The following is a 27964-nucleotide window of genomic DNA, read 5'->3' as shown; positions in this document are numbered from 1 at the left end:
CGCTCTGAATCTGGTCTTCTCCTATTGAGATGGAAAGCTGTGGCACTGAGGAGGATTTGATCTCTGGAAAAGAGAGTCAAGCTGGTTGAATCTTCCAGAGATGAAGGGTAAGCCCTGTGTTTGTCCTCCTGGGTCATTTTCTTAGCTCCCTCTGCTGCTACTATTTTCATTAAGTCGCCCTGATTATAGGACAGAAGAGCCACAAACACCTCAGATGAGAGAGTTCTCTGCTCCTTTAGGGAGGAATGGTAGACAATGGGTTAATGGAATGAGCACTGAAAAGTGTGTAGTATAATGGTAACCTGATGCTAAGTTTATTGAAATCCTATCATATATAGCACCATGGGCTCCTCTTTCTTTATAGTTTGGCCTCTGAATTTTGATTGCAGCTAAAAGAGAGGACAGAGGGGTGCCTCAGTGGCTCAGTTGGTTAAGCATCTGCCTTTGGCTCAGATCATGATCTCAGGGTCCTGGGATGGAGCCCTGTATCAGGCTCCATGCTCAGTGGGCAGTCTTCTCTCTCTGCCCCTCCTCCTCCTCGTTCTCTCTCTCTCTCTCTCTCTCTCTCTCTCATTCTCTCTCTCTCAAATAAATAAATAAATAAAGTCTTCTAAAAGAGAGAGAAAGAGGTCAAAAAATAGAAATAGGCTGACTGCCTCAGACAAGCCTTCCCTGTTGTCAACTCTTTTACAAGGCTAACACAGCTGCTTGACCAATCCTCAGCATTGCAGGGTTAGGTACAGAATTCTGTCTCCACTCTCTGGGGTAACCAGGCCTAGGGCAACAAAACACAATTTCCCAAAACTCACAGGTACCCAAAGGAGCTATGTACAAGCATGCCTATTTGCCAATTAACAACAGGATGTTTGTCTCTGGCCGGATTACAGATGTGGTTCTTAGCTTAGAACCTTTGTGGTGGGCATTCCTTCCAAGTGGCCTTCTTACAGACACCTATGGATCACAAGTTAGCTTAGTAAGCAAAGATTTAGCACAAAGGCAATTAGATGTTTTTAAGAAACATTATCATTTAGGTAGGGTAGCTAGATTTGTTTCCATTCTCCAAATCAAAATGTCTAGAAAATCAGGATCAGGGCTTTCAAATCAGAGAAGAATCTCCTTTGAATCAGCTGGATGTGCCCTAAAAGTTCTTGTTTCTTGGCCTTCCTTTTTTTTTTTTCTTGGCCTTCCTTTAACCAGACTCCATACAATATACTTCAGATCGTCAGATTGGATATATTAAATGATTGGGTTAACTTACAACTTCGTTTGCATTAAACACATCCCCTTCTGAAGATATGTCCTACTGGATCACCTTGATTAGACTGAGAAACTCTAGTCTCAAAACCTATTTTCTCTGGAGTACTTGGGTGGCCCTGTCAGTTGGGCCTTCAGCTCAAGTCATGATCCCAGGGTCCTAAGATCAAGCTCCATGTAGGGCACCCTGCTCATCAGGGAGTTTGCTTCTCCCTCTCCCTCTGCCCCTTCCCCTTGCTGGTGCTCACTCTCTTTTTAAAAAGATTTTACTTATTTATTTGAGAGAGGGGAAGAGCCAGTGCAACCGCTGGGCCACCGGGGCTGCCCAATTGCCAATTAATTTGAATTATTTGGCAAGTGGCTAATACCATCTGTTCTTTCTTGATTCTGATGGATTCCATTTAAGAGAGTAACTTTTTCTGACCTTATTACCAAATTCAAGGGAAAGACACTATAATGTAATCCTCCTAAATGTGACCAAAATATTAAAAGTTTCCAAATTTATATTTATAAGTATATTTTATTGTATATTTTTATACATTTATACACATATATGTATAATAATTTCTATCCATCCTTGGGAAAAAACATGAGAATTAAGAACTTCAGGATAAGGGCACCTGGCTGGCTCAGTCAGAGGAGCAATGACTCTTAATCTCAGGGTAATGAGTTTGAGCCCCATGTTGACTGTAGAGATTACTAAAAAAATAAGTAAACTTAAAGAAGTTAAGGATAATAAAAACACAAAACTTAAAAAAAAAAAAAAAAGAAAGAGGCACGTGGCAGGCAGGTGGCAGGAACAATAGTGATGCCTCTGTCCCCAGGGCACATGAGGGTGTCTGGTTCCATGTAATCTGTAATAGCAATGTCCTTGCTTCTATCTCTGCCCTTCCTCCAGGCCACCGTCTCTCTGTTGCTCTTCCAGTCTGCTCCCTTATCTGTCACTGAACTTCCCGTGGCCTCTCACCTTTGGTCCCTTTCATTGACCAGCAGTCTGTCACCCAGACTCCCCTGGATCATCCACATGGTCCATTACTTGGCCTTATCCCACCTTCTCTCCCTTCTTTCCCTCCCTGGTTTCTTCCTCCTGTTTCCAGGCCAGCTGTCTACAGCTCCTTGACCTACAGAGGAAGGCCCTATAGCAAGAGACATGCAGGGGCCCAAAACCCTGGCTGCAGCCAAACTCCAGGTCTACTGCCTGAGCATCAACTGTTTTTGTTCAGGTGACATCCTGGACATTCTTTAGAGTCTCTGCCCTGTGGTTCTTCCTGGGCAAGTCCTCTGTTCCTTCCTTCTACAAGTCCTCTGTTACTTAATCAGAAATCTCCTGACCTTCACTTTGCTCCTTACCATCTCTCCACGCACATATGTGTCCGTACTTCCCAATACTTTCCTTTCTTCACCTCTCTCCTCCATTCCTTTACCTTTCCTGTAGTTCTGCTCACCCATAGGTATATAGGCCGAGGAGCCAGGGGGCTGGAGGTTAGCAAAGCAAATCACAGCATCAGTGACAGCCATTTATCGAGCACCTACAATGTACAGATGCTGTACCAGGCACAGAGAATGCAGCAGTGAGCAAAGCAGACTGAACCCCTACCCTCAGGGGCGGCTTACATTATAAGGGATGGAGAAGGGCAATAAATAAGATAAACAGTAAAGTAGACAGAAGGTCAAGTGAAGTTAAATGCTATGGAGAAAAATTAAGTCAGGAAAATGGATGCAGAGCTACTGAGGATGGGAGCTGTAGGCGTAGATCAGTTGCTTAGAGAAATCCCCCCCACCGCCTCAAGAAGTTGATATTTGAGTAAAGGTCAGAAGAAGATGAGGGAGTGACCATGAAGATATTTGAGGGAAGAGCATTCCGGACAGAGGGAATGGCAGGTGCACAGGCCCAGAGCTGAGAGCGTGTCTGGCAGGTTTGAGGACAGGCCAGAAGGCCGGTGTGGCTACAGCAGAGTGAGCGAGAGGAACAGGGACCTCTCCGAGCAAGGCAGGCAGCCATACACCTCTTTCTACCTGAAGCCCCCCTCAGCTTATTTTTGTAAAGTACTTTGAGACCAAATGGATGAATGCTGTAAAATGGGAAATGCATATAGCCCAAAGGAGTTTTGTACACAGTCTTTTTAAAAAAAAAAATTTATTTATTCATGAGAGACACAGAGAGGCAGAGACACAGGCAGGGGGAGAAGCAGGCTCTATGCAGGGAGCCCGATGTGGGCCTCGATTCCGGGACTCCGGGATCACACCCCAAGCCAAAGGCAGATGCTCAACCTCTGAGCCACCCAGGCGTCCCTGTACCCAGTTTTCTTTCTCTTGGTCAGGATGAAGGGAGAAGCCCCATCTCTTCCCCAACCCCTTCTCTGGGAAACAAATGTGTTGATCTGCCCTCATGAACCCCCGACCCTCACCCCCTGTCTGTGAGCTGGTGAGCAAATGGAGCCTTGCCTGCCACCTGCCTGTGATTCACAGGGCGCTTTGCTGTGGTGGATGGATGGCTAAGACATCTGAAAGCGGATCAGTTGGGAGGAATAAGTTGGAGGATGATTCATCTGACCTGTACAAAACCAGATTGGCTTCTGTAGTTTCTCTGCACGGAAATCCAGACTCTCAGCCAGAATGTCCATGGTCAGGGAGAGGGTGGGTGAGGGGAGCTGAGTGCCAGGTAGGCTGGGCGCCATGACCGCTCTTCCCTGACCAGGCCTGACCTGTGAGAGTCTGGCTGTGTCCTCCAGCAAGTTCTGCAGCCACAGACATTCTGCAGTCACATGCAGCCGGCTCACTGCACTGCGCACGTCTGCCTTGCATGCACCACTCAGCTTGGAACTGAGATGCTGCTGGGGGCTGGGGAGCTGTCTTCTAGGGAACCTGCTGTGGCACTCTTCCCTGCTGGCAGGGCTCACGGCTGCCTGCTGGCAAGAGAGGAGGGAGTGTAGACCCCCCGCCGTCAGCCCTGGAAGCGGCTGTGCCTACTTACTTGAAGGGTCATCCACTTTGTCCCTCTCATCAGTTCTCCCTACTGCCTCAGGAGCTCTGTACCGCCAGGAGGGCTCAGGGACTGTCCTCACTGCCCACGAACCTCTGTCATCCCTGCTGGGCAGAGAATAGGGAGATCAGTTGCTCTGTGTTCCCTTTCGTTTGGAAAGTCATTTCTGCATCCACAACCTTGTCTGATTCTCCCAACAACCTGGTAGTACAGGGAGGTGAGCTATTGTTATCTTCCTTTGGTGGGATGTGGCCCCAAGTCTCCTGGGTCTCAGGCGGACTCTTGAACATCTGTTAAATACCATATACCCTCTCTCCCGCCAGCCCCCCCCCCCAAATGAGTATAGAGCACAGTTTGGGAAGAAAACTCAGGGGTTCATATATCCAGGTGAGCCTCAGCACGTGTGTCCCATGAAGATAGAGTTTGATTTCCGCTGACATGCTGAGGGACACCTGCCACGACCCCTGTGCTTGCCCTGTGCCACCTCTGAGGATGCTGAGCAGTGATAGAGCCCTCAAGTAAGGCTACCTGGCTGCTTCTGTGTGTGTGTGTGTGTGTGTGTGTGTGTGTGTGTGTGTGTGTTCTGACTACATATGTCACATAAACTCTTACAAAATTTAATGCATATGTAACAAAAAAAGAAAAATATCCACAATTTCACCTCCACTCCTACCCCAGGATTATCACTGGCATTTTTGTGTATGCCCCTTCAGATCTTTCTTACCTTCACACTTTTCTCAAATGAATACGTACATGTATTACTGCTTCCAAAAATCCAAATAGGATTGAACCATAAATAGTGTCCCACATATTTTTTTCTTAATTATATATCTCGGAGACACTCTCCTGTTCGTGCTCACAGCTCCCTCTCCTTTGCGATGGGCCATGTCTTCTGTGGTATAGGTGAGCTACAGCTGGTTTAAGTATTTGTTTCTTGATGGTCCATTGAGTTGTTTATAATTTCCAATGGTTCTTTGGGGATTCTCAACATAACTCTATGCATACTGAAGTGTTTCTATAGGATAGGTCCCAAGAGGTCTAAATATTGGATCACGGTGTTTTGAACATTTTTACTTTTTTTTAAGATGTTGTTTTTAAGTAATCCCTAAACTTAACGTGGGACTTGAACTCACAACCCCAAGATCAAGAATCACATGCTCTGTTGACTGAGCCAGCCAGCCACCCAGCTATGAACATTTTTAAGCGTTAGTATCAAAATGTCCACCAAAAAGTGTGTGCTGATCTACATTCCCGTACCCTCAGTTGACATTGCTTCAATACCCATGAAATAGAGGTTGAGCCTTCACCAGCAAAATGTTGACACCTTTCTCTCAAAATAATTCAAGGACTGGGCAATCTCCAGGGGCTGGAGTTCTCCATATACCAAAACCACCAATGAGGGTGCAATAACACACTTTGGAAGTACACTCACCAGCTTATTAGTACTCATCCTGGAGAGAAATCCTGAGCCCGAGCAGGTCTACCAGAAAGGATTCTTACCAGGGACACCTGGCTGGCTCAGCCAGTAAAGCACATGCCTCTCGTTCTAGAGGTTGGGTGTACAACCTACTAAAAGACAAAAACAATTTTTATCAGACTCTCAGTTCTGAGACTGTGCCCTGGGTATTAGGGTATACCCTCTCAAGAGGTTTGGAGTGTCCCTAGGATAAGGACCATGGTTCCCAAACCAGACTCAGGACATAGAGCCTGATGGCCCCTCAAAATATCAAGTTCATCTTATAACACCCAGAGTCAATGATGCTGTAGCTCTACATCATTGAACATAATACTTAACACTATAAAGAGCTTATTGTACTCTTCTGTGTGTTTGAGGTCTATACATCCAGTACATCCTCCCACTTGGCCTGTGAGGTAGGTATTATTATTATCCCTGTTTTACAGATGAGAAAAGTGAGGTGCCCAAGAGGCTAATTATTTGTTGCAGATTACATACCTGTGATAAGTAGCTAAACCAGTATTTGGACCCAGGCAGTCTGGCTCCCAAAACTAGACTTGTAACCACTGTGCTTTGCTTTGCTACCTAATAGTGTATTTCCAAATAGTGAGAAGGTGGGGGAAGGGTGTTCTTAATATAAGTGAGGCCAGGAAAGTGGTCCCTGCTTGTTTTAAGGGGACCACCTATGTCAAGTTACAGGACACTACTACTCCAAGTAGTGTCCTCAGACACCAAAACCCAGCCTCAGAACTTGTTTGATGTCTTGTGTTTAACCTCGTTGTCTGCCCAGCAGCTAGAGATGAGATCTGCTAAAACTCGCCAGCCCTCCTGCTCTTACACCTTAACAGCTTTCATAAATCGCTTATTTAAAGGCTTGTTCTTCACTCTGGGGATGACACCCAAGACTGCCTTCCTGAGAGCAGAGGAGGCAGAGAGCCATGTTGTGAGTGTGTGCAACACAGAAAATGTAGAAAGTCTTCCCGTACAATCCAATCAGAGCCAGGAAATGTCCCCTTTGAAGATTGGCTGTTGTTTTGGTTTGGTTTTTTTAGCCTTTCATCTCCTGGAAGCAGGGTTCTGGTTCTCAGATTTCATTTTCAGAATGATTACTATGGATCATTTTAAACGGTTATCTATTGCACCTATATTTCTTGCTATTAGTCATTGATAGCTCTATCCCATACCATCCCTTGAGAGAAAAACGAGACTGGAATTAACAGCCCTCTTTTGCAGAAGGGAAAAATAAGGTCCAGAGATGAAAGGTTTTGCAAACGAAAAAAGACAGAAGAAGAGGAGGTGTGAGTGCTCAAGGGCAGAGAAACTTGTTCCTCTATTCACTAGTTCTGAGGCTTAGCCAGTGAGCCAGCACCATCCTCCACCCCAGAGCAGCTGCGGGTGAGAGCAGTGGGTGTCAGCAGAGGGCAGTTTGCAGGGAGCTGCCGAGTTGCAGGAGCGCCCTCTCTGCTGGGGAACCGGGAAAAGCGGCGGGGCCTTTAAGTAGTTTATTAAATGATGTAAGATTTAATCTTCGCTGTCTGCCTTGGAGCTGAAGCCTGCTCAGAACGGTGCCTGGGTGGGGCTTTTCTGATGTGCAGTCCTGGTCATCACACGTCAAGGTAGCCTGGTGCTGCGGAGAACAAAACCACCTGCTCCACACTTCCAGAGTCTCTAGAACTTGAACAAATGTCTCTGTCCTCTCCCACCCCAACGTATAACACACACCTTTATCAGACCACGCACCACTTTCAAAACTTCAAATCCTATGGTGACCGTATTAATCCTAGGGACGGGCCAACCTGAAATTAGGCTGTCTTCACTGAAAGAATGGTAGTACTGATGCTTCAGAGAGCTGGGGGTGGGGTGGGGTGAGTTCCCCTCCCCAGCCCAAACTTCCCCCCAAAACTTTGAGCATCAGAGTTGGAGGCTCTTGCATCAGCCACATGGGTATTTCTCCATGACCAACGCCAAGACCAAGGGAGAGAGATGGTCATGGGGACTCCATGCACCACCAAAAGAGAGCAGCTTGGACCTGTTACCCTAACCTACCCTTGGAGTAGGAAAAGCCCCCAAAATGCAGAAGTTCTTTTGTTTATAAACTGAAAGCTAATCCAAGTCAGGTTTTGGCAGCTCTGTCCTTCCATTGACAAGGGCTGGCTAGTTTCCCCTACCCCCAGTTCTCCTAGAAAAGGCAGGCAGTACCTTTGCCAACAAAAAAACTGTCAATCCAATTCCAGGTATATTGCAGAGATGTAGGGACTGATCCTGCCCATCTGGTCCTGTTCTCCTCTGTGTTTCTCCCTGGCTCTCCCTCTTAATTTCCAGTTCAAATCAGTGCCCTTTCTCCTTTTCCTTTTTTACTTCTGGCTTATTAGCTCATTAGCTCATTGTTCATTTTTTAAGATCAGTTCATTCAAACAGGTGTGGCAGAGGAAAATGGAAGACACTTCTATACCCTGGAGCTCATCTCCAGGATTGGCTGGCTCTCCGCTGTCCTGGTGCCAGAAATGCACTTGCAAATCTCAGCTGAGGAGAATCCTTAGGATCTGTTCTCAACCTTGGATATATAATAGAATCACCTAGGGAATTAAAAAAAAAAAATCAAGCCTAGGGCTCACCCCCAGTGATTTTAATTGATCTGGGATAGGGTCCAGGCATTAGTGTTTTTTAAAAAGCTCCAAGGTTTTAAAAGTCTAATGTGCAGCAGCCAGATGCCAAAACCACTACTGCATTAGTTTACCCAGTGAGAAAAGAGTGTGTGTGTGTGTGTGTGTGTGTGTGTGTGTTTAGGGAGGGTTCTTAGCAAAAAAAAAAAAAAAAAAAAAATCTGATAGTAGGCCATACTTCATGGGGGAAAGTCCTTCCCCACAAAGGAATTGATGCATACTGCCCCCACTCTTGGCTCTTCTCTAATTGCTTTTATGGAGGATCCAGCTTTGGGCTTCCTCTGTGACAGTGACTAATGATGTATTTCATCAAGAAAGAGGGGACACCTGGGTGGTTCAGTGCTTGAGCGGCTGCCTTTGGCCCAGGGCGTGATCCTGGAGTCCCGGGATCGAGTCCCACATCAGGCTCCCTGCATGGAGCCTGCTTCTCCCTCTGCCTGTGTCTCTGCCTCTCTCTGTGTGTGTCTCTCATGAATAAATAAATAAAGTCTTTAAAAAGAAAGAGGACATTAAAAAAATAAAATTAATTTAAAAAAGAAAGAGGACATAAAGCAGAAGTGCCAGCACATTTAAATACATTGACGTTGTAGATGTTATTGTAACAAGAGCCAAATGAATTTGGAACAAGGTTACCTTAAGCTATCTGTTCCCCTCCTGCTGATACAGCAGCTGGGACACTAGGATGGTAGACTGGGATTGTGTTCTACTAAAGTCCGGAAAGCAGATGTGTGCTTGTCCAATGAGCAAGAATGCATGTGTCCACTTTGGGTATAGTGAATTATGTGCACATGTGGGTGTAGACAGGCAGGTGGGTACTTGCTTGAGGGGTAGTTTACAATACCCAGAGGAGAACCCCCTCCCTGGGGCTTCCTCCAGCCTCCATGCGATGGTGCTGACATTGTCATTCTTGGATATACTTTTTTTTTTTTTTTTTTTTCAGTAAAAGCATTCTCTCAGAATGCTCATATGTGCACCTCCCTCCCTTACCCAGGATCCCCATGGTCCTGGATGAGGGCATGTATGGGAGCTGACACCAGCTTGGATGTGCCAAGGGCTATGTTGCCAGGAGGAGGACTTCTTTCACTCAAAGGTGCTGGATGAGGTAGCACAGCTATGCATACTCCCTCCTTCTCTGCTAAATTCTCTCAAAGGATCAGTGAGAAGGATTTAAACAAAGCAAATTACTCAAGTTTTGACTACTACTAATCCTATCTATATCCTGGCCCTCCCAACTTGAGTGCTTTTTTTTTTTTCACACCCAGTGTGGGGCTCGAACTCACAACACCAAGATCAAGAGTTAGGGAGGGGTGCCTGGGTGGCTCAGTTGGCTAAGGTCCACCTTCGGCCCAGATCATGATCCTAGGGTCCTGGAATGGAGCCCCACATCAGGCTCTCTGCTCAGCGGGGAGTCTGCTTCTCCCTCTGCCCTTCCCTCAGTCCTTCCCCCTGCTCATGGGCTTGTGCTCCCCGATTGCTCTCAAATAAATATGTGCTACTGGCTGAGCCAGCCAGATGCCCCTTTACTGCTTTCTTTGTAAAGGGTTTCCAAACCCTTTTCACCTGAACTCATGTATGATATAGACTGTACCCCCACCTAGCCCCAGCTTAGAAGGAAATTCTATAAATTCAGGATTTATATCATTTAAAAATACCTTTTTGTTACCAAATTATTATACTTATTAATAGAAAATTTGGAGACTACCGAGAAAAAAGCAAAGAGAGAAAAATCTATTGTTCCACTACCCAAACCTGATCCTAATATCTGGGTGAACTTCCCTCTTGCCTTTTAATTTATAGGACTTAAAAGAAGACAAGAATGTAAATGTATTCATTCATACAAAACAATTTTGTATCCTGCCTTTTTTTACTTAACGTTGCACGATAAGCATTTGGGTATATTCCTATGTTCTTTTCATGAACATAATTTCTAGTAGCTGTACAATATCCTAACAAGAAGGAGATTATGGTTGAAAATCACCTTTATATATTTTTTTTTTTTCTGCATTCACCTAAAAGAGGAGAGAAAGGGAAAATGGCTGGGAAGAGCTTTTGCTGCTCAGGATTCCAAGGAAAGCATCTCCAGATCTGGTTTGATATTCGGTTATCGTTCTGGTGTGCCCTCCTAATCCTGACCTTCAAGCCAGCATAAAAGAACCTGGCCCCTTGGTCGGGGCTGACTGCTCTGCCGCCAGCAGAGCAGAGGCCCCTTAATTTGAAATGAAAACGATTTTCCCATCCCAGGAGAGAGAGACAGAGAGAGAGAGAGAGAGAGAGAGAGGCTGGAGTTAAAATCCCCCATTGTAGCTGCAGGACAGAAGAGTCCTTACACCTGCTTCTTCAAACATAGCACCTAGGAAGGGTACTGATTACAGAGTACTTGGCGTAAGAGGGGCAAGCCATGAAAGGTAACTTTGTCGGCTGGTAGCCGCCAGGCTGTAGCCAAGGCACACGGTTTCCACTTTGAATTATGTATTAACCGGTTGCAGATGAAGCTGCCTTGAGGAGGACGCCCCGTTTAGTCAGCTGGGGGACATAACCTGCTATTCGGTGGAGGCCAGTTTAAATTCACCTTGATTAGCTTCAAGAGCTTTGGGTTGTGGTCAGCCCAGGGAAGTTGCTGGGACGGAGCCTGGGGGTGGCCTGGCTGCCGGCCCCTTGCTGTTGCTGCTGCGGGGGAGCACTGCAGCGGGAGGTCGGCGTGGGGGGCGCCTGCAGGGGGGGGCGCACTCACCGGGAGGCCAGGCCAGGCAGCAGGGGGTCAGGGCTTCCAGCCCCAGCCCAGGGAGGTGGAGTGCCTGCCTCCCCTGCTGCATGGTGTGGGCGCGCTTCACAGGTCTGAAAATCACAGGAAGGCGAAATCTTTGTGGAACCGTCAGCTGCAGGGACCCCAGACCCTCCAAAGTTGGAGAATGGCCCTCTCAACCCTCCAGGCCGCAGACGCCCTTCTCTTGATTGTTCCTCCGCTTGGACCCTCACTTGTGCCCAAGCGAGTGACACCACCTGCCTTCGGCTCCACTTCCTGAGGCCAGGGCAGCGCCAACCATGGGGGCACGACCCCCCCACCCCATGCCCCGCACCACTTTGCTCTGGTTATGGGCTTGTTAACAGGCCCCTACACCTGTTCCCGTGCCTGACCACCCCTCACCGCCGACCCAAACCATAGCTCAGCTGTCCCCAGACAATACTTGTAACTTATTCCCACCTTGCTTGGACTTCTTCAATCGTTCCCCATCATTACCAGATGAAATCCAAACTCCTTATTCGGTCATTCAAGGCTTCCAGAATGCCCTCAGCATCCTCTCCCTAAGTTGCTAAAATTCATCAAGCACTCCTTTTTTTTTTTTTTTTTAAGATTTTACTTATTCATGAGAGGCAGAGGCATAGACGGAGAAGCAGATGCTCCTGGGGGACCCCCATGTGGGATTCAATCCTACGACCCCCAGGATCAAGACCTGAGCCAAAGGCAGACGCTCACAGCTGAGCCACCCAGGTGTCCCTCGTCAGGTGCTCCTTATAGCAGGTACCGTTGGAAGTGCTGCAGTGTAAATATTTTTTAAGATTTTAGTTTGTTTAAGTGATCCCTACACCCAACTTGGGGGTCCACCCACCCGGCGCAGAGATCAAGAGTCACATGCTCCACCGACAGAGCCAGCCACCCCGTCACTGTAAGTTTCTAGTTTCATCCAGGCCTCTCTTCGTCATTCTTCAAACACACCTCATCCACTCCTCTACCTACTCTTTGTTTTGTTTTGTTTTTCATTTTAAAGATTGATTGATTTATTTGAGAGAAAGAGTGTATGTGTGTGTGTTAGTTGGGGGAGGGGCAGAGAGAGAATCTCAAGCAAACTCCTCTCTGAGCACAGAGCCCAATTTTGGGTTCTCTGTGTGGGGCTTGATCTCACGATGCCGGGGAGATCAGGACCTGAGCCGAAACCAGGAGTCGGGCGCTCAACTGACTGAGCCACCCAGGCATCCTGACCTGCTCTTGTTCTTAAGCTCTTCTTCCCACCTAGAATGTTCTTGTCTTTCTACTTAGCCTAAGTTCTCCATGAAATTCTGCTCAGCCCATTCCAGCTCACAGAGCTCTCTTTCCTAAAATCCTCAAACTCTTCTAGTTGGATTCTCTCATCAGCATCTAATTGTTTTTGTAGTTTTATGGTTTTATTAACACAAATATGACACGCACATAAGCTGTCTATTCATTTTCTTCGCTACGCAGCCTGGCACTGGGATTAGTGACTCTGATGGCCAGCTGGGCTGCTCTTTCCACAATGGCTTTGCGGTTCTTGGAGGATACATTGTGAGCAATCTCTGCACAATAAGATTTGTTGCACGTCAGCAGCACTTCAAGCTCCTTGACGTTGTGGACCAGGAACTTCCGGAAGCCACTGGGCAGCATGTGCTTTGTTTTCTTGTTGCTCCCGTAACCAATGTTGGGCATCAAGATCTGGCCCTTGAATCTTCTGCGTACCCTATTGTCAATGCCTCTGGGTTTCCGCCAGTTGCGCTTAATTTTGACATATCGGTCTGACTGTGCCGGATGAACTTCTTGGTCCCCTTTTTAGCGATCTTGGGGTTCACCAGAGGTCTGAGGGCAGCCATGATGCCCAGCAACCGATGGCTGCCACCTCCGCCTCAGCATCTAATTATAAAGTGCCTTGAATGGTGACAACTTTTCAAGTGTATCGGTCTTCAAAATGGATAACTGTCCAGGTGGCAGGGACCAGCCTGAGACTTCTTGGCGCCAAAGCATCATCCCCTTCTCAGAGCTGGTCTTCAGCATCTGTTAAATGAATGTTGAAACGCAGCACGCATTTTCTACTACTGAGCAGGAATAGGGAGGCTTATCCTCCGGAACCCATGTAAGAGCCAATTCAGCAACATCTGAATTCACATTTTTAAGTGGGTATGGGATTAGTCCTATTCTTAAATCCCCAGTGGTAAGCAGAGATAAGCGTGAGCTTTATTGTATCAGCCCCTTAAAGATTCCCCTTCCCTCCTCCCCTTGAAGAGATGAATGCAAATAGGGCACCGCAAACTGGATGTTAATTACGGGCAAATCCTCCCTGGCACGGGCTCCCTACAAAGGTAAGGACTCTCCTTGCTGCCTGATAACATAGGGTCGCTGGCCCTGCAGATCAGAAAAAGAGAATTGGCTTCTGGGGGAAGCCGTCAGGGGGCCAACCCAGTTGGTATGGGCAGAGCATTTACTGTTCTCATGACGTTGCATCGAGGCTTGCTGTTCATTTCGGAGTTTTTAATTGACTAGCCCACCACCTATAGAACTCCCTGGAGCCAACTGAGTGAGGTAGGCGATAAGCCCATGGGACAAAGCCTTAGAAATTAACTAGGCATGAGACGATCCTAGAACGGCCCCGGGAAAACTTGCTCCCAGAGAAGTCATGCTGCTGGTGTGTCGAGGGCACACGGGATCTTTCCAAACAGGCTGCTCCATCCTTCAGCTTCTAAACACGTCACTTACAGGCGGCTGGTTGGCTGTGTATGACTCACAGACCCATTTTGCCTGGCCTGTAGACTGTTCTTTTTTTTGTTTTTTCAATATTTGAATTAGTTGCCAATACTTAAAAATTAGGAGATTTCATATAAAAATCTGTATTTCTTGGGCACCTGGGCAGCTCAGTTGGTTAAGTATATGACTTGACTTTGGCTCTAGGTCATGATCCCCGGGTCCTGGGACCAAACTCCTCATTGTCCAGCTCCCTGCTCAGTGGGGAGTCGGCTTTCTCCCCTTCCCTCTGCCCCTCCCCATGCCCCTGAGCACTTGCACTGTCTCTCAAATAAATAAATAAATAAATAAATAAATAAATAAATAAATAAATAAATCTTTTTAAAAAATCTGGATTTCTGATTTATCTTGACAACACAGCACCTGTGCCATTCTTCCAGGGACATCTTCAAATGGGACGTTCACTCCCACCAGGCTGATTCACTCATTTTTGTCCCCATTTGGCCCCTGCTTGTTTTCCCTGATCTAAAATGTTGCAGATTGCAAATTCGGGTAGGAGGTAGGGTCGGATAGCTCTTCCAGTGTCGGGCAACTCCAGGCTCTGTAAAGATGCCCCTAGATGTGGAGAGATGGCCCAGGGCTCTAGGGAGTCCATAAAGGTTTTGAGACAAGGCATTCTTCATTGACACTGATCTTGAATTTCCAGTCACCGAGCATCGCATCCTGGAGGAATGAGCTTGTAGAATCCAGAACACTGGCAAACAGATGCCCTGCTCTGGTTGAGGATGACTGGAGCTAACTTTCACTGAGCACCTGCTCTCAGCCAGTCTCTTCAATTCTTGTAACAACCCTGTCAAATACTCAGTCCCATTTCTGGGAGGAAGACTGACTATGAGGTTAGTGCCACACAGCTGGTGTCAGAACTGACTCCGAAGCATTCCTCTCAACCAAAGACTTCTCTCTCCACCTGTGCATTATTAGCTCTTCTTAGGGCCTCAAGTTCAAAACATATTCTCATTGTAGAGCCAATGCTGGTTTTTAAAAACACACACACAAAAAAGGACGCCTGGGCGGCTCAGCGGTTGGGCGGCTCAGCGGTTGAGCGTCTGCCTTCAGCTCAGGGCGTGATCCTGGGGTCCTGGGATTGAGTCCCCACATCAGGCTCCCTGAGTGGAGCCTGCTCCTCTTTCTGTGTCTCTCCTGAATAAATAAACAAAATCTTTTAAAAATGCATTAAAAAACACACAGAAAAGAATACTTAAATCGTGTAGCATATCAGTGATGATTTTTCTAAAGGCAACGTGTGAAATGATTTGATTTCTGTAATGCAAGGTGGGAATGGGTGGAGTAGAGTCTTTCCCCGGGGTCTTTGTTTGCCTGGGGGACCCAGCAGTGAACTCTGTGGCCTAGAGTGACTGAGCCTGGCCCGGCAAGTCCCAGAGCCCCTAAGATTTCTGAGAGGCAACTCGAGTTCCTATAAATTTGTTGCAGCTTGGGAAGAAGTGATGGAAATTACCTCAGGTGTGTTCGGAGGACATGTAAATTCATTTTTTACTAGTCTTTAATTATATCTCTTCAAGGTTTTCCCAGATTTAGAAATCGGGTTCCAATTCAACTGGTTCTAACTTCTTCTGCTTACAACTCCCCACCTTCCCTTGGACCCCATCCAAGTCCAGCACCAGCTTTTAGGGACCTGGAAACCACTGGCTATAAGGTCAGTTGGGAATTCAGAAGGAGGTTATGGATGTCGGAAAAAAAGGTGCAAAAAAAAAAGGGGAGGAGGAATGGGTTTTGGCTTTAAGACACCGGAACTTCCAAGGTTCCTGCAAAACCATTTGGAGCTTTTGCAAACCCTTAAAGTCATCAGCGCCCCACTGCGGAATCCAAAGCTAAGCTTGTCACAATTGTTAACACCTTCTTTGAACAGTCTTTTTGTATTTGACAATTATACTCTTCTGCGCTTTTTTTTTTTTTTTTTTTTTTTGCCGGCAGGAAGGTTCTGCTGTCTCGGTTTTAGGGAGCACCCTCTACAGCGAACAGCCCTCCGCGTGCCGCAGTCTGGGGGAGCTTCCCACCGCCGCGGCCGTTTTGCAGAGTGAGTAGATTTCGGGGTCTGAAAGCCGGGCGCGGGGGGGGGGGGGAACGGCGAATCAACCGCTCCGGAAGCCCCGGGGTCACCCCGAAAGTTAGGGCCGCTTCGGGTTCCGCGGGAGCACCGCGACGTCCCCCCGGCGGCGGCCGGCCGAGCCCCACCTGCCGGCGCAGGGCCCGCACCCGGAGCCGCGTGCACGCGGCCGCCCCGTCCGCCGAGCGCCCGCCGCGTGCGGCTCCCTCCGACCGGCCAGCCGGGGTGCTCCTGGCGGCCCTCGGGGGCGGGGGGCCCTCCCGCTCTTCCCAACTTTCCGGGCCCCGGGGCCGGAGGAGGGCGCCTCCCCGGCGGGGGCGCGCCCGCTACTTAAGGCGGTCGGCGGGGCGGGCGCTCGCCAGTCGGGGCGCGGCGGGGCGCGGGGCGCGGGGCGCGGCGGCGGCGGCGGCGCGGGAGGAGGGGCATGGAGCGGCCGCGGGCCTGCTGAGCTCCGGAGCGCGGCGGCGGCGGCACGGTGAGCGCGGGCCCGGCCAGCCGGCCACGGCCAGGGGCGCGCCGCGCGGGGGCTGCGGGGCTGCGGGGCTGCGGGGCTGCGGGGCTCCCGGGGGCCGCGCGTCGCGGCCGCGGCGCCGGGCGGGCGGGGGGCTGCGGGGGGCTGCGGGGTCCCCGGCTCCCGGCCGCCGTGCCCGCAGCCCCCTCCCCGCTGACCCCTCCTCCCTTTCTTCCCGCAGCCTCTCCTCCCTTCCTCCCTCGCGGCGTGTTTTGTGAGCGGATTAGGGGGCGGCCGGCGGTGCGGGGCGCCAGGCTGGGCCGACCCCCTCCCCCGCCCGGGGCGCGCACCTGTCGGCCCCAGATGCGGGCGCCGGGCCCTGCGGGTGTGCGGCCCGGCCTCGCCGCGCGGCCGGCTGGGGTGGGGGCGGCCGGAGCCCCCGCCCCGCGCGCAAGTTTGCGTCCCGCCGCGTGCGGGGCTCCAAGCGGGGCACACCTGTCAGCTGCAGAGGCTGCCCGCTGGCGGCCCCGCAAAGTTTCGGGCGAGGGCTGGCGGCGTGCGTCCCCGGCTGGGGGTGCCCCGCCCGTCACCCGAGGGAGGCGCCTTAGGGGTCGCCCCAGCCCAGTGCCCTTGAAGCCGGGGCGCCCCGGCCTGCGGGGACCGAGCCGGCGGGGAGAGGGGGCGTCGGCTCGCGGGCAGGGCGCCTCTGCGGGGCCGCGGCGGCTCCCGGCGGCTCCCGGCGGCTCCCGGGGTCCGTGCCCGGCGGGGCGGGGGCGCCGGGGTCGGGCGTCCCACGCGGGTGCGCGGCGGGGGTCCTGGGGCGGGGAGGAGGGGCCGGCGACACGGGCTGCGCCTTTGTCTGCGCGCTCACCGTGCCAAGGTAGCGGGGCCCGGGAGCCGAGCGCGCGCGGCCCGGCGGGTCCCCGCCGTGTTCCGGTCCTTCCCGCGGAGTCGTGGGAAACCGGCACGTGGGTGTGGCCGGCGCCGCCTTTGCCGGAGGCGAGGCGAGGCGCGGGCGCGGGCGAGAAGCCTGGCGAGTGCCTTCCGGGCTGCGAGGACCTGGCGGGCACCGCCTCCGGCGCTGCACCGAGGCGGGCTCCGCCCGGGCCTCTCGGGGCGCAGGTGGGCAGCGGAGGCCGGCGGAGCCCCCGCGGCACAGGTCTAGAGGGGGCGGGGCGGGGGCGCCCCCGGAGGGGGTGAGGGCCCGGGGCCCCTGGGCCGCAGGCGCATGGGGGGGCTACCAGGGACGGCGGGGAGCCCTGCGGAGGAAGCAGGCTCCCAGGAAGGGGGCAGAGCGCCTGGAGGCCCAGCTTCCCGAGGAGGCGAGGCTGCCAGCAGCACCCTCCGGACCCGGGGACCCGGCTGGTGCCTGACCCTCCGACTTGGGCGGTGACTGCGTGGTCCTCACCCGCTCTGTGGCAGGTGGGGGGGGGGGGGGGGGCGGGACGGGCACTGCTCCCCTGGCAAGAAGGTGCATTTGTGTTGGAGTGGGGCTTAGGGGCCGCTTCCAGTAAGACCTGGAGTGGGAGCAAGCTGGGAAGCGGACCCCGTTGTCTGTAGAGGGTGGGTGGGTGGGGTTGGAAATGGGATTCTCCAGATGGGGCAGGTGGCAAAGAGAGGAGGTGGGGGAGAAGGCCTGGGTCAGAGGGGAGCGGGGAGCTGTCCTCATCAGCCCCTCCCCTCCTCCCGAATCAGCCTTCCTACTTGGGGGTCCTTCAGGGCAGGAAATGCTTCTAATTTCAGGGAAATTATTTGCCTGAGACCTAGGAGCAAGAAACCATTAGAATCACCCCCCCACCCCCAGGAGGACACCGAGTCTCCCCAACAACTCGGGCAAGGTCAGGCAGCCGAGGTGGGAGAGCCGTGTCTCGTGGAGCACAGGTCTTCTGGTGCTAAGCTCTTTTCATTAAAACACAGATGTTCCCAGCAGGGCCGGTGCTGGGAGCCCTGACTTAGTGCAGATGAAACCCGCACGCAGCATTCCCAGGAGGGGCAGGGGTGGCGAAGCACCGAGGTGCCCTGCGGGCACTAGGACCGAGTGGATGGGGCTTCTCGGGCACCCCCCTCCCGGGCTGCTGCAGTGGTGGCTGCAGTTCCTCCAGCACCCGGCCTGCTGGCTTTCCAGGAGAGCTGTCCACACCCCGGCTGTCATTTCCTCTTTTTTTTCCTTGTCTGCTTTTCCCAGTTGCTTTCCCTTTCTTTCCTGCCTCTCAAGGAAATGAGAAAAAGGTGAGAAAGCCAAGAACACAGGGAAACTTTCTCTTACTGCTTTTGCTGTTTCAAGACAGAGAAGTTACACCCCCCACACACACACCATCTCCTTACGTTTCCTGCGGTTTCTCATCTTTTATTCCCCCACTTTCTTCGTGGGCCTCATTGGTGGCCGTGCTTTACTCCCCTTCCTTCTGTGCAGCGCCCTAGCGGGTACAGGGCAAGGGGACGCTCTTGGCCCCTGGCTGCCTCCCGGGTCCTCCTCCTCTCTCCCCTCCCCTGCCCCTCCATGTGCTCAGAGCTGCCTCGGGCCTCAAGCTCACCCCTACTGAAGCTTGTCTAAAAGAGCTTTGGGTTTAGGCAGATCTGGGACCGCCATCCACCAGGTGGGGATCACATAGCTCTTTCTGGCTTTGGTTTGTCTGACGATAATAAATGCTACTCAAAATGCTTGACCTGTGTAACCCACTTAATCCTCAAAGATGCTACAAGGTTAGGGCTGCAGTTCACGTTTCCCACGTGAATTAACTAAGGGGCAGAACATAGTCACACAGATAGTAGGTGGCAGAGCTGGGATTTGAACCCCAACAGTCTGGCTTCTGAGTCTCCAAACAGTCCTTGTCACGCTTGGTCACTGGCAGCGGTTTCTATCAGTGGGTCATGCCCCCTCCCCAACCTCCCCACCCCCGCCTGAAAATGCTGCCTCCTGCCTGACTCCACACCTCCCTCCTCCCCCCACCAGATGCCGGTGCAGCTGACGACAGCCCTGCGTGTGGTGGGCACCAGCCTGTTTGCCCTGGCAGTGCTGGGTGGCATCCTGGCAGCTTATGTGACAGGCTACCAGTTCATTCACACGGAAAAGCACTACCTGTCCTTTGGCCTGTACGGTGCCATCCTGGGCCTGCACCTGCTCATCCAGAGCCTGTTTGCCTTCCTGGAGCACCGGCGGATGCGGCGGGCAGGCCGGCCACTGAAATTACCGGCCCCATCGCGGCGCTCGGTGGCCCTCTGCATCGCTGCATACCAGGAGGACCCTGACTATCTGCGCAAGTGCCTGCGCTCAGCCCAGCGCATCGCCTTCCCCGACCTCAAGGTGGTCATGGTGGTGGATGGCAATCGCCAGGAGGACGCCTACATGCTGGACATCTTCCACGAGGTGCTAGGTGGCACTGAGCAAGCTGGCTTCTTTGTGTGGCGCAGCAACTTCCATGAGGCGGGGGAGGGTGAGACGGAGGCCAGCCTGCAGGAGGGCATGGACCGTGTGCGGGATGTGGTGCGAACCAGCACCTTTTCATGCATCATGCAGAAGTGGGGAGGGAAGCGAGAGGTCATGTACACGGCTTTCAAGGCTCTTGGCGATTCAGTGGACTACATCCAGGTAAGGGTGCCTTTACCAGGGACGCGTAGACGGGTGGATGTGTCCCGCCAGCTGGACATACCATGCAGGAATTTGGGGTCCAGTCTTGTGTATATCTTTCTCTGAACTTCAGAAGGCAGCAAGGCAACTGCTGCTCTGAACAGCAGTCCCGGGGTTAGAAAGACCTGGGATGGATCCTGGCTCTTCTGTGACTTAGCTCTGTGACTTTGGGCAGGTCCCTGGTATGATATCCCAATACTCCTGAGAGCTAACAGGTGTGTGGCATTTAATTCGTACCACACACCAATGTAGTTGTTTTATACATATTAGTTTATGTATTTATTTGACAGAGCGCGAGAGCACAAGCAGGGGAAGTGGCAGGCACAGGGAGAGGGAGCTGCCCAGAGCCGGGAGCCTGATGTGGGGCTCGATCCCAGGACTCTGGGATCGTGACCTGAGCCAAAGGCAGACACTCAACCGACTGAGCCACCCCAGGCACCGCCCATATTAGTTCTTTTAATCCTCAAAATATTCCTAGAGGATAAGTCCTGTTATTATTTCCTCCTAGGTGACCTGAAGCACTGAGAGGTAAAGTAACTGGCCTCCTGTCACACAGCAGTAAGGTGCAGAGATAGGGTGTGAGCCTAGGCGGTCTGTCCGCGGCCTGCCCGGACCCACTGTGCTGTACTGCCTCACCATTGGTAACATGGGGATAAGCTTCTCCATGAGGAGGTGTGGCGAAGAGCAAAAGAAATCCTGCTCCAAAGCACCCAACCATTGTTTTAGTTATGGGCCAGAGGGCTCTACTCTACCCAGTGTCAAATTTGTGTCTGTGAGGTAGAGAAACACCTCAGTGACTCCTCCCCCAGCTTAGTTCTGCAGCAGTCTTGGCAGGACCAGGACCCTGAACAGGTCTGCCCAGCTTTAAGTCAAAAAGGTCATTGACACCAGGCTGGAAATTTTATGAGGTTGACACAGTTAACATAGTTCCCAATTTTCAAAGAACAAAACCTAGAAATAACTGATTAAAAGCTCACTTACTTCAGTACCAAGGAGAAACTGTACACAGAACCCCAGATTTTTTTTTTTAGATTTAAAAAAAAATTATTTATTCATGAGACACACAGAGAGAGAGAAAGGCAGAGAGAGAAGCAGGCCCCATGCAGGGAGCCCGACGTGGGACTCGATCCCGGGTCTCTAGGATCACACCCTGGGCCAAAGGCAGGTGCTAAACCGCTGGGCTACCCAGGGATCCCCAGAACCCCAGATCTCTGGTCATGCATCCACACCGTCCATTTCTCTCTGCACATGCCAGAGGGTTTTGCCTACCACTTGCATGAAGAGCGGCTATTGTCGTAGCCCACCTGTGTACCAGCTCAGTCTGGCTGAGAGCACGTGGGGGATGCCAATGTTGAAATGTTCTGTGCCCACCTCCAAGTGGCTTGCCACAGACGTTGTAGTTGGCTTTTTTGAGAGTTGCATCCTCAAACGAAAGGGTACGTTGACCTTTTTCTGCCTTCCTAGGCCCAAGGACCTCCTCAGCCTTGTAGGGAGGGATGTTGAGGCATTTGATGCCACAGCTCATCTAAGGTCAAGAAACCTCTAAAGCTTTCCTGGACACTTGGAAGGCACGGGAAAAGCCCTTGAGCCCCTGGCACATGCTCAAGCCACAGGGACTTTGTCTTCTCCTTTAAAGCACAGAATTCCCCACAACTTGCCACACATCTTCCTTTACCGATCATTTCCTGTGTCTTCCTTCTGGTGGATCAGCAAATAGGCTCACACACCTGAGCCAGCCTTCCTTGTTACGGCTCCGGGCTGGCTCACTGCCTGCGGCAGCCTGGGCTTCAGTCACGTTTGGTGGATTTCCGCCTGTCTCCAACTGCCCTGCGGTGGGTGTGTCGCTCCCTCTGAGGGAGACGGCCCTGCTTCAGCCAGTGGGGAAACCCAGGCAGCCACAGAGCTCTAAGTTCCCTACCCCTGCTGTGTTCGAAAGACATTCCTGGAATGAAGGAAGCTAAGCGGCATGAAGAATGGGTTAGGGTCAGGTCAGAAGTAGCCCTGAGACTGGCAGCACCGGACAGCCTGGCCCGTAAGCTGAAGAGGCTCTCCAGGGCCCTTCTCCCAAGGTGTGTTGGTGGGCAGGTAGGAGGGAACAGGTGTGATGGATCCCCCTCAATCTTTTGCTGCTTGTTTATGGCCACCAGGTCTCTCAGCATGGCGAGAGAAAATCTGGCAGGGTTGAGGTGTGGGGGGGCAGCCCCCTACCTGCAAGCATTAGCAACTCTAGTAAAAGGATTTTAGGCTTTTGCAGAGCAAGGTTTAGGCTCATCTGCGGGTACTGTTCTTTGCTCTGTTGTTCTGCCAGTGGTTATCTGGGTTTTCTGTATCACCTCTGTTACTTTCTAGAAACCAGACCAGTCAGCCACCAGGGTAAGTGTTCATAGTTAAGGTTCAACCAATAATGGAGCCACCTGTTAGAATCAGACCATGAAGCTCCCTAGGGAAGGCGGGCAAGTGAGCAGGATTTGATCGAGGCTCTGGCTGGAGGTGGCTATTGCCAGCCTCCGTGCTCATCCAGAGTAAATCCAAGTAAATCTTGGTCTAAGAAAAAAAAAAAAAAAAAATCTTGGTCTAAGGTCCCAGAGGCCAGCTCCTGCTGCCGAGTAGAATCCAGATGAGAGCAGCTCTTAGACTTACTTAGAGACTTGGCTAAAGGAGCACAGAAGGGGGGAGCCACCTGGGGGAGGGGAGGTAGCCTGTGCCGGGGTAGACTCATCCTCCAGGTTGTCCGAGAGACCAGAGGCGGAAACTGGGAAGCCCACGTTAATCTAGCAGAGCACTTCAGGCAGTAGTCCCGGGCAAGTCAGTTCTTGGCCTCCTGTGGAGCATCTGCCACGGGGTCTAGCCACTGTACCTGACCTCTGATTTCAGCGGGTACCACCTTTCCCCCCAGGGACTCCAGGGAAACGTGTTGAGGCCATTTTTGTGGAGCCTGGCTCTACAGGGGCTAAGAACTTGCTGGGTGCTAAGCATTTCTCCCTTTCTAGGCCTGACACCGAATCTCCAAGGTTTCGCTCTCAGCCCAGTGGCTGTTAAGCCTCGTCTCTAAACTGTTTTCCTTACTTTTTGTTATTTACCTCACCTTTTCTATTTAGCACAGACCTCTTTGCTAGTGTCTGGAAGTGAATCCTATGAAAGGTGGTCGTGTCCCAGAAGCAGTGAGCAGCGTGTGGTGTACAAAGGCCCAAGGTCAAAGTAGGCTGACCATGCACTCCCTCTACAGGTTTGTGACTCTGACACTGTGCTGGATCCAGCCTGCACCATTGAGATGCTTCGAGTCCTGGAGGAGGACCCCCAAGTAGGGGGAGTTGGAGGAGATGTCCAAGTAAGAAATAACCAGGGATTCCTGGGGGTGGGTCGGGGGTGGGGCCTAGACTCTTTCTGCCTCCTAATCCAATGGATATACCTGGGAAATAAGCATCTTGACTAGTATTTTGGAGGGGTGTATGTGTGTGCATGCGTGCGCGCGCTGGGGTGAGGGGTTCTTCTTTGATAGTTTTCACTAGTATCAAAGTACTCACCTGCTACCCAATCCCTTTTCTGGGCTTTTTCAACCTGAGGAAAGAGAAAATCACTAAACAGGTATACAGTAGACGGTCCATGCTGCTGGGAGGGGCTCAGTATTCTGAGACTACTGATCACAGAGGGTGCTTCTTTTTGGGGTGGTGGTGCAGCAAGCACCTCCAAAGCTGGATGCTTGAAAAACACTTGCTCTTAAGGAAGCTGCACGGGATGGTAAGAATGAAGCAATATGGCAAGATTAAGGGGCCAGATCTTCTTCCAGTGGGTACCGCTGCTAACACATCAGGTCTTCCTGAGAAGCGTTCCAACTGCAGAAGGGTAAGGATAGATGGCTGGGGTGATGCTGTGCATCCTTCTTAAGCTCTCTCTACCACCACCACAGGTTGTTTGTGGAGCTCGAAGGTGGCTTTTGCTGCTAGACCTTCCCTAGGACAGTCAGTGCAGACGACAGTGAGGTGCTGGGGAGAGGGACTGGTTTTCCAGCTCTGGCCAGGTTAGGACTGACAGGAATTTGAGCAATGGGCTACAGAACTCAGGGTAAGGAGGCCTCACGCCCTCGCATGACTCCTGGGACTCCAGTCCTCAGGTGAGGAGGTCCAGCATCTCCGATTCCCTTGCAGATCCTCAACAAGTATGACTCGTGGATCTCCTTCCTGAGCAGTGTGCGGTACTGGATGGCCTTCAATGTGGAGCGGGCCTGCCAGTCCTACTTTGGCTGTGTGCAGTGTATTAGTGGGCCTCTGGGCATGTACCGCAACAGCCTCCTCCAGCAATTCCTGGAGGACTGGTACCATCAGAAGTTCCTAGGCAGCAAGTGCAGCTTTGGAGATGACCGCCACCTCACCAACCGAGTCCTGAGCCTCGGCTACCGGACTAAGTATACAGCACGCTCCAAGTGCCTCACAGAGACTCCCACCAAGTATCTCCGGTGGCTCAACCAGCAGACCCGCTGGAGCAAGTCTTACTTCCGAGAGTGGCTCTACAACTCTCTGTGGTTCCACAAGCACCACCTCTGGATGACCTACGAATCGGTGGTCACAGGTTTCTTCCCCTTCTTCCTCATTGCCACGGTCATACAGCTTTTCTACCGAGGCCGCATCTGGAATATTCTCCTCTTCCTGCTGACGGTGCAGCTGGTGGGCATCATCAAGGCTACCTATGCCTGCTTCCTTCGGGGCAACGCAGAAATGATCTTCATGTCCCTCTATTCCCTTCTCTATATGTCCAGTCTCCTGCCAGCCAAGATATTTGCCATCGCTACCATCAATAAGTCTGGCTGGGGCACTTCTGGCCGAAAAACCATCGTGGTGAACTTCATTGGCCTCATCCCTGTGTCCATCTGGGTGGCAGTCCTTCTAGGGGGGCTGGCCTATACAGCTTATTGCCAGGATCTGTTCAGTGAGACGGAGTTAGCCTTCCTGGTGTCTGGGGCCATCCTGTACGGCTGCTACTGGGTGGCCCTCCTCATGTTGTATCTGGCCATAATCGCCCGGCGATGTGGGAAGAAGCCAGAGCAGTATAGCTTAGCTTTTGCTGAGGTGTGACATGGCCCCCAAGCAGAGTGGGAAAAGTGCAATGGGCAAGGGAGGGAAGGGGAATGGAAGAGAAAAGATGGGGTGGGAGGGAGGAGGGAGTCTTGTTTTTGTTTCTTAATGGTCCAAAGGACAAGTCTGAAGTGCAAAGAACGGTGACTGTACTTATATGGTCTAGGGCAGTTCTGCTATCAGAGGCAACACCAATTCCAGCTCGGGGCAGAGACTTGTTTTCATGCCGCCCATCTGCTTGCCTCTGCATGCATGGTGGCCTCTGGGAAAGATTCCACTTCCTCCCCCAGGATCCAAAGGGAACCCAGAAGTGTGCTAAACCAGTAAGTTCCAATCAGTGGCAACTTCTGATAGGTAAGTGACAGCCTGTGGGGAGGGGTTCTCTTAGACCATCTGAACACAATCAGAGATGGTGGGAGAACTTCCGAGAGATCTGGACCAGTTAGTAATGTGTCCCCCACCCCCACCCCCAAATCTAGCTATCAATGCAATAAGATTGTGCCTGAGATACAAAGGCCCAGAAGCCTGATCTTTGGGCATCAGAAAACAGGGTCCAGGAATGGTGCTTTTTTATGTGACATACTCCATTCCACATCTCAACATCCCAAGGATGAGCCAAACTAGCAGGGAGTTAGCACTGAACTGCTTTTAAGTGTATGTGTATATATATATATATGTTAAAAATTAGTTTGCCAGCAGGAGCAAAGATGGGTGGTGGTGCTAAAGGCCATGGGCTATCTGGAAGCCTTGGGCCGAATGTATCTCACCTGGAAACTGTCCAACATCTAGATGCGCCTGTCTGTGATCTCTGCTGGGGAGAGGAAATGTTTCGGTCATCTACCAGGAAGATTAAACCCCAACACACACAGAAAGGAAGTGAGGGCTCAGGTACTTCACCATGTATACCCCTGAATTCCTCTCTCACACTGCTCTGAATCTAAGACCGCCTCCTCATCTTCTTCGAGGTGATGCAGTCACCTCTTCCACTCTTTCTCATTAGGTAAGTTTTGCAAGGTGCAACTGAGGCAGAGCCTGGGCTCTCCTAGGCCCCTCTGCAGTAGGCAACCCTGCCCTCATCAGGTGAGGGGACAATGATTAGGAGCCTCTGACCAAATTAACCACAATCTTGGAACTGCTCGGACAGATTCCTTAGCAGCTGGCTAAGGGTGCAGGACTTGCAGGCTACAGTTCTTGACAATCATCGCCAATGAAAAGTTTTTCAAGGTTCCCTACGTGAAGCCTCACATCCAATCTGGTCAGCTTTGAGACCACCCATTCTCAGCAGCTTCTCCAGGGAATTCTTACAGCCAAGTTATGGATAGTCATTATCGCACCTGCTTGCTACTTTGCAGAAAACAAACTCAGAGATGGAACTGGTTCCTAAATCCTAAGGTTCTTCCTTTCTCACTCATGCCCCTTGAAGCTTTGATTTTTCTTCTGCTTTGGGGGGGGGGGGGGTGAGGAAAAGGCATTTTTCTAGAGATTTACAATCGAGACTATTCTCAGCTCATGGGTTTGAACCCTGGGATCTTGACTAAGCCTTTGATTTGGGGGTTGCTTACTTGCACGTGTGCCTGTTCTTTCTCCAAATGCCCATTCCCAGCAGGGCCTGCTAACCCCTCAGAACCAGCACTAAGGGAGACCGTGGTTGAGGGGGCAAGCCTCTAGTGTGCCCAGGTGCTTCCTGCCAAGGAACAAAGTGTGCTCTGAGCCAGACTGGCAAACCCTGGTGCTTTCTCCCATCTCCCATGAACACGAGGGTTTTCCAGGCGCAGCCAACACTGCTGCATCACACAGACCTCAAGCTTCTGATAAGACCGCTGGTTGGTGCTGGGCCCAGCCCATGAAGGTTGGGAAGAGGCAGCAGGCATTTGTTAAAGGCAGCTGTTCCAGGCTCTTCCGTGTTTTTGCTGGCCAAATAAAGTATTTTGAGCACCACAATAGAGGAAAACCGGTCAGCCAAATGCAGAGCTCAGACTTCACTAAGGGCTTTTCTTCAGCTTTTACTTGAACGTTAACATAGAATAGATACCTGGATGGAGAACTCCTGGTTGTCCTACTGCCCGCTCTGCCTTGCACTGTGGTTATCAACTTTGCTGACATCAAATGTAGGCAGGTACAAGTAGTAGGCTCACAACGTTTGACCTCGACTGGTTTTTCTAAGTTATTTTGTACATTTTTCAGCAGCGAAACCAAACTGGGTCTTCAGCTTTATCCCCATTTCTTATACGGGAAGAGCCTTTATACAACTGGACACATTTTGGTTTTTCCTCATTGAGAATTTTAACCCTTTTGTATTCTTTCTACAATAATTTGTAAACATATTTATTTTTACTTTTTTTTTTTTTTTTTTTTTTTACTTTTCAGGCTGAATATTTTATACTGCACTTATTTGTCAAAATAAAGATTCTCACATAATGCTGGTTATCTCTTAAAATGCTTCCTCCTTGTACTTAAGCTGGGTTTATTCTAGTTTCAAGAGAGGTCCTTGGGCTAGAAACAATTTTGTCATGATAGCTGGCAGTGGGATGCCTGGGTGGCTCAGTGATTGAGCATCTGCCTTTGGCTCAGGTCATGATCCTGGGGTCCTGGGATTGAGCCCCATATCAGGCTCTCTGCAGGGAGCCTGCCTCTCCCTCTACCTATGCCCCTCTGTGTGTCTCATGAATTAAAAAAAAATCTTTAAAAAAATAGTTGGTAGTGGAAGTCCAACAGGGTAAGTGGTCACAGCTGCCTCTGGACCTAGGGAATACAGCAGGCCCACCTTGTTGATGTGCACACCTCTGGTGGCTTAACTTTTATTGTTGAAGATGGGCAAGATCTCTGGTGAAATCACTGGCAAATGAAGGAGTCCTAGCTCAGCTAAAA

General features: G+C 51.2%; 1 protein-coding gene and 1 pseudogene across 2 annotated transcripts; one reads left to right on the top strand and one right to left on the bottom strand.

Moving 5' to 3' along the window:
• The first annotated feature begins 69 nt into the window (after positions 1 to 69).
• HAS3 (hyaluronan synthase 3) lies at positions 70 to 27519 on the top strand. 2 transcript variants are annotated; one of them, XM_038538495.1, is made up of 5 exons: positions 70 to 107; positions 15816 to 15918; positions 19353 to 19988; positions 23254 to 23355; positions 24173 to 27519. In XM_038538495.1, the coding sequence occupies exons 3-5, from the start codon at positions 19353 to 19355 to the stop codon at positions 25094 to 25096; spliced, it is 1662 nt and encodes a 553-aa protein (XP_038394423.1). In that variant the 5' UTR covers positions 70 to 107; positions 15816 to 15918; the 3' UTR covers positions 25097 to 27519. The 2 variants fall into 2 exon arrangements, with proteins under 2 accessions (XP_038394423.1, XP_038394424.1); XM_038538496.1 differs by lacking the exons at positions 70 to 107; positions 15816 to 15918 and adding an exon at positions 16360 to 16423.
• LOC610983 lies at positions 12537 to 12973 on the bottom strand (annotated as a pseudogene).
• Positions 27520 to 27964: the final 445 nt, after the last annotated feature.

Source organism: Canis lupus, chromosome 5 (assembly GCF_011100685.1).
Source record: "Canis lupus familiaris isolate Mischka breed German Shepherd chromosome 5, alternate assembly UU_Cfam_GSD_1.0, whole genome shotgun sequence".
In the NCBI taxonomy this organism is placed as follows: Eukaryota; Metazoa; Chordata; class Mammalia; order Carnivora; family Canidae; genus Canis; species Canis lupus.
This window is presented reverse-complemented; position numbering and strand designations above follow the sequence as displayed.

Excerpts from the sequence above, each read along its gene's own strand:
- HAS3 (XM_038538495.1), top strand. The coding sequence starts at position 19,353 with ATGCCGGTGCAGCTGACGACAGCCCTGCGTGTGGTGGGCACCAGCCTG. Across the intron at positions 19,989-23,253 it reads ATTCAGTGGACTACATCCAG|GTTTGTGACTCTGACACTGT; the intron begins GTAAGGGTGCCT and ends CTCCCTCTACAG. Across the intron at positions 23,356-24,172 it reads GAGTTGGAGGAGATGTCCAA|ATCCTCAACAAGTATGACTC; the intron begins GTAAGAAATAAC and ends ATTCCCTTGCAG.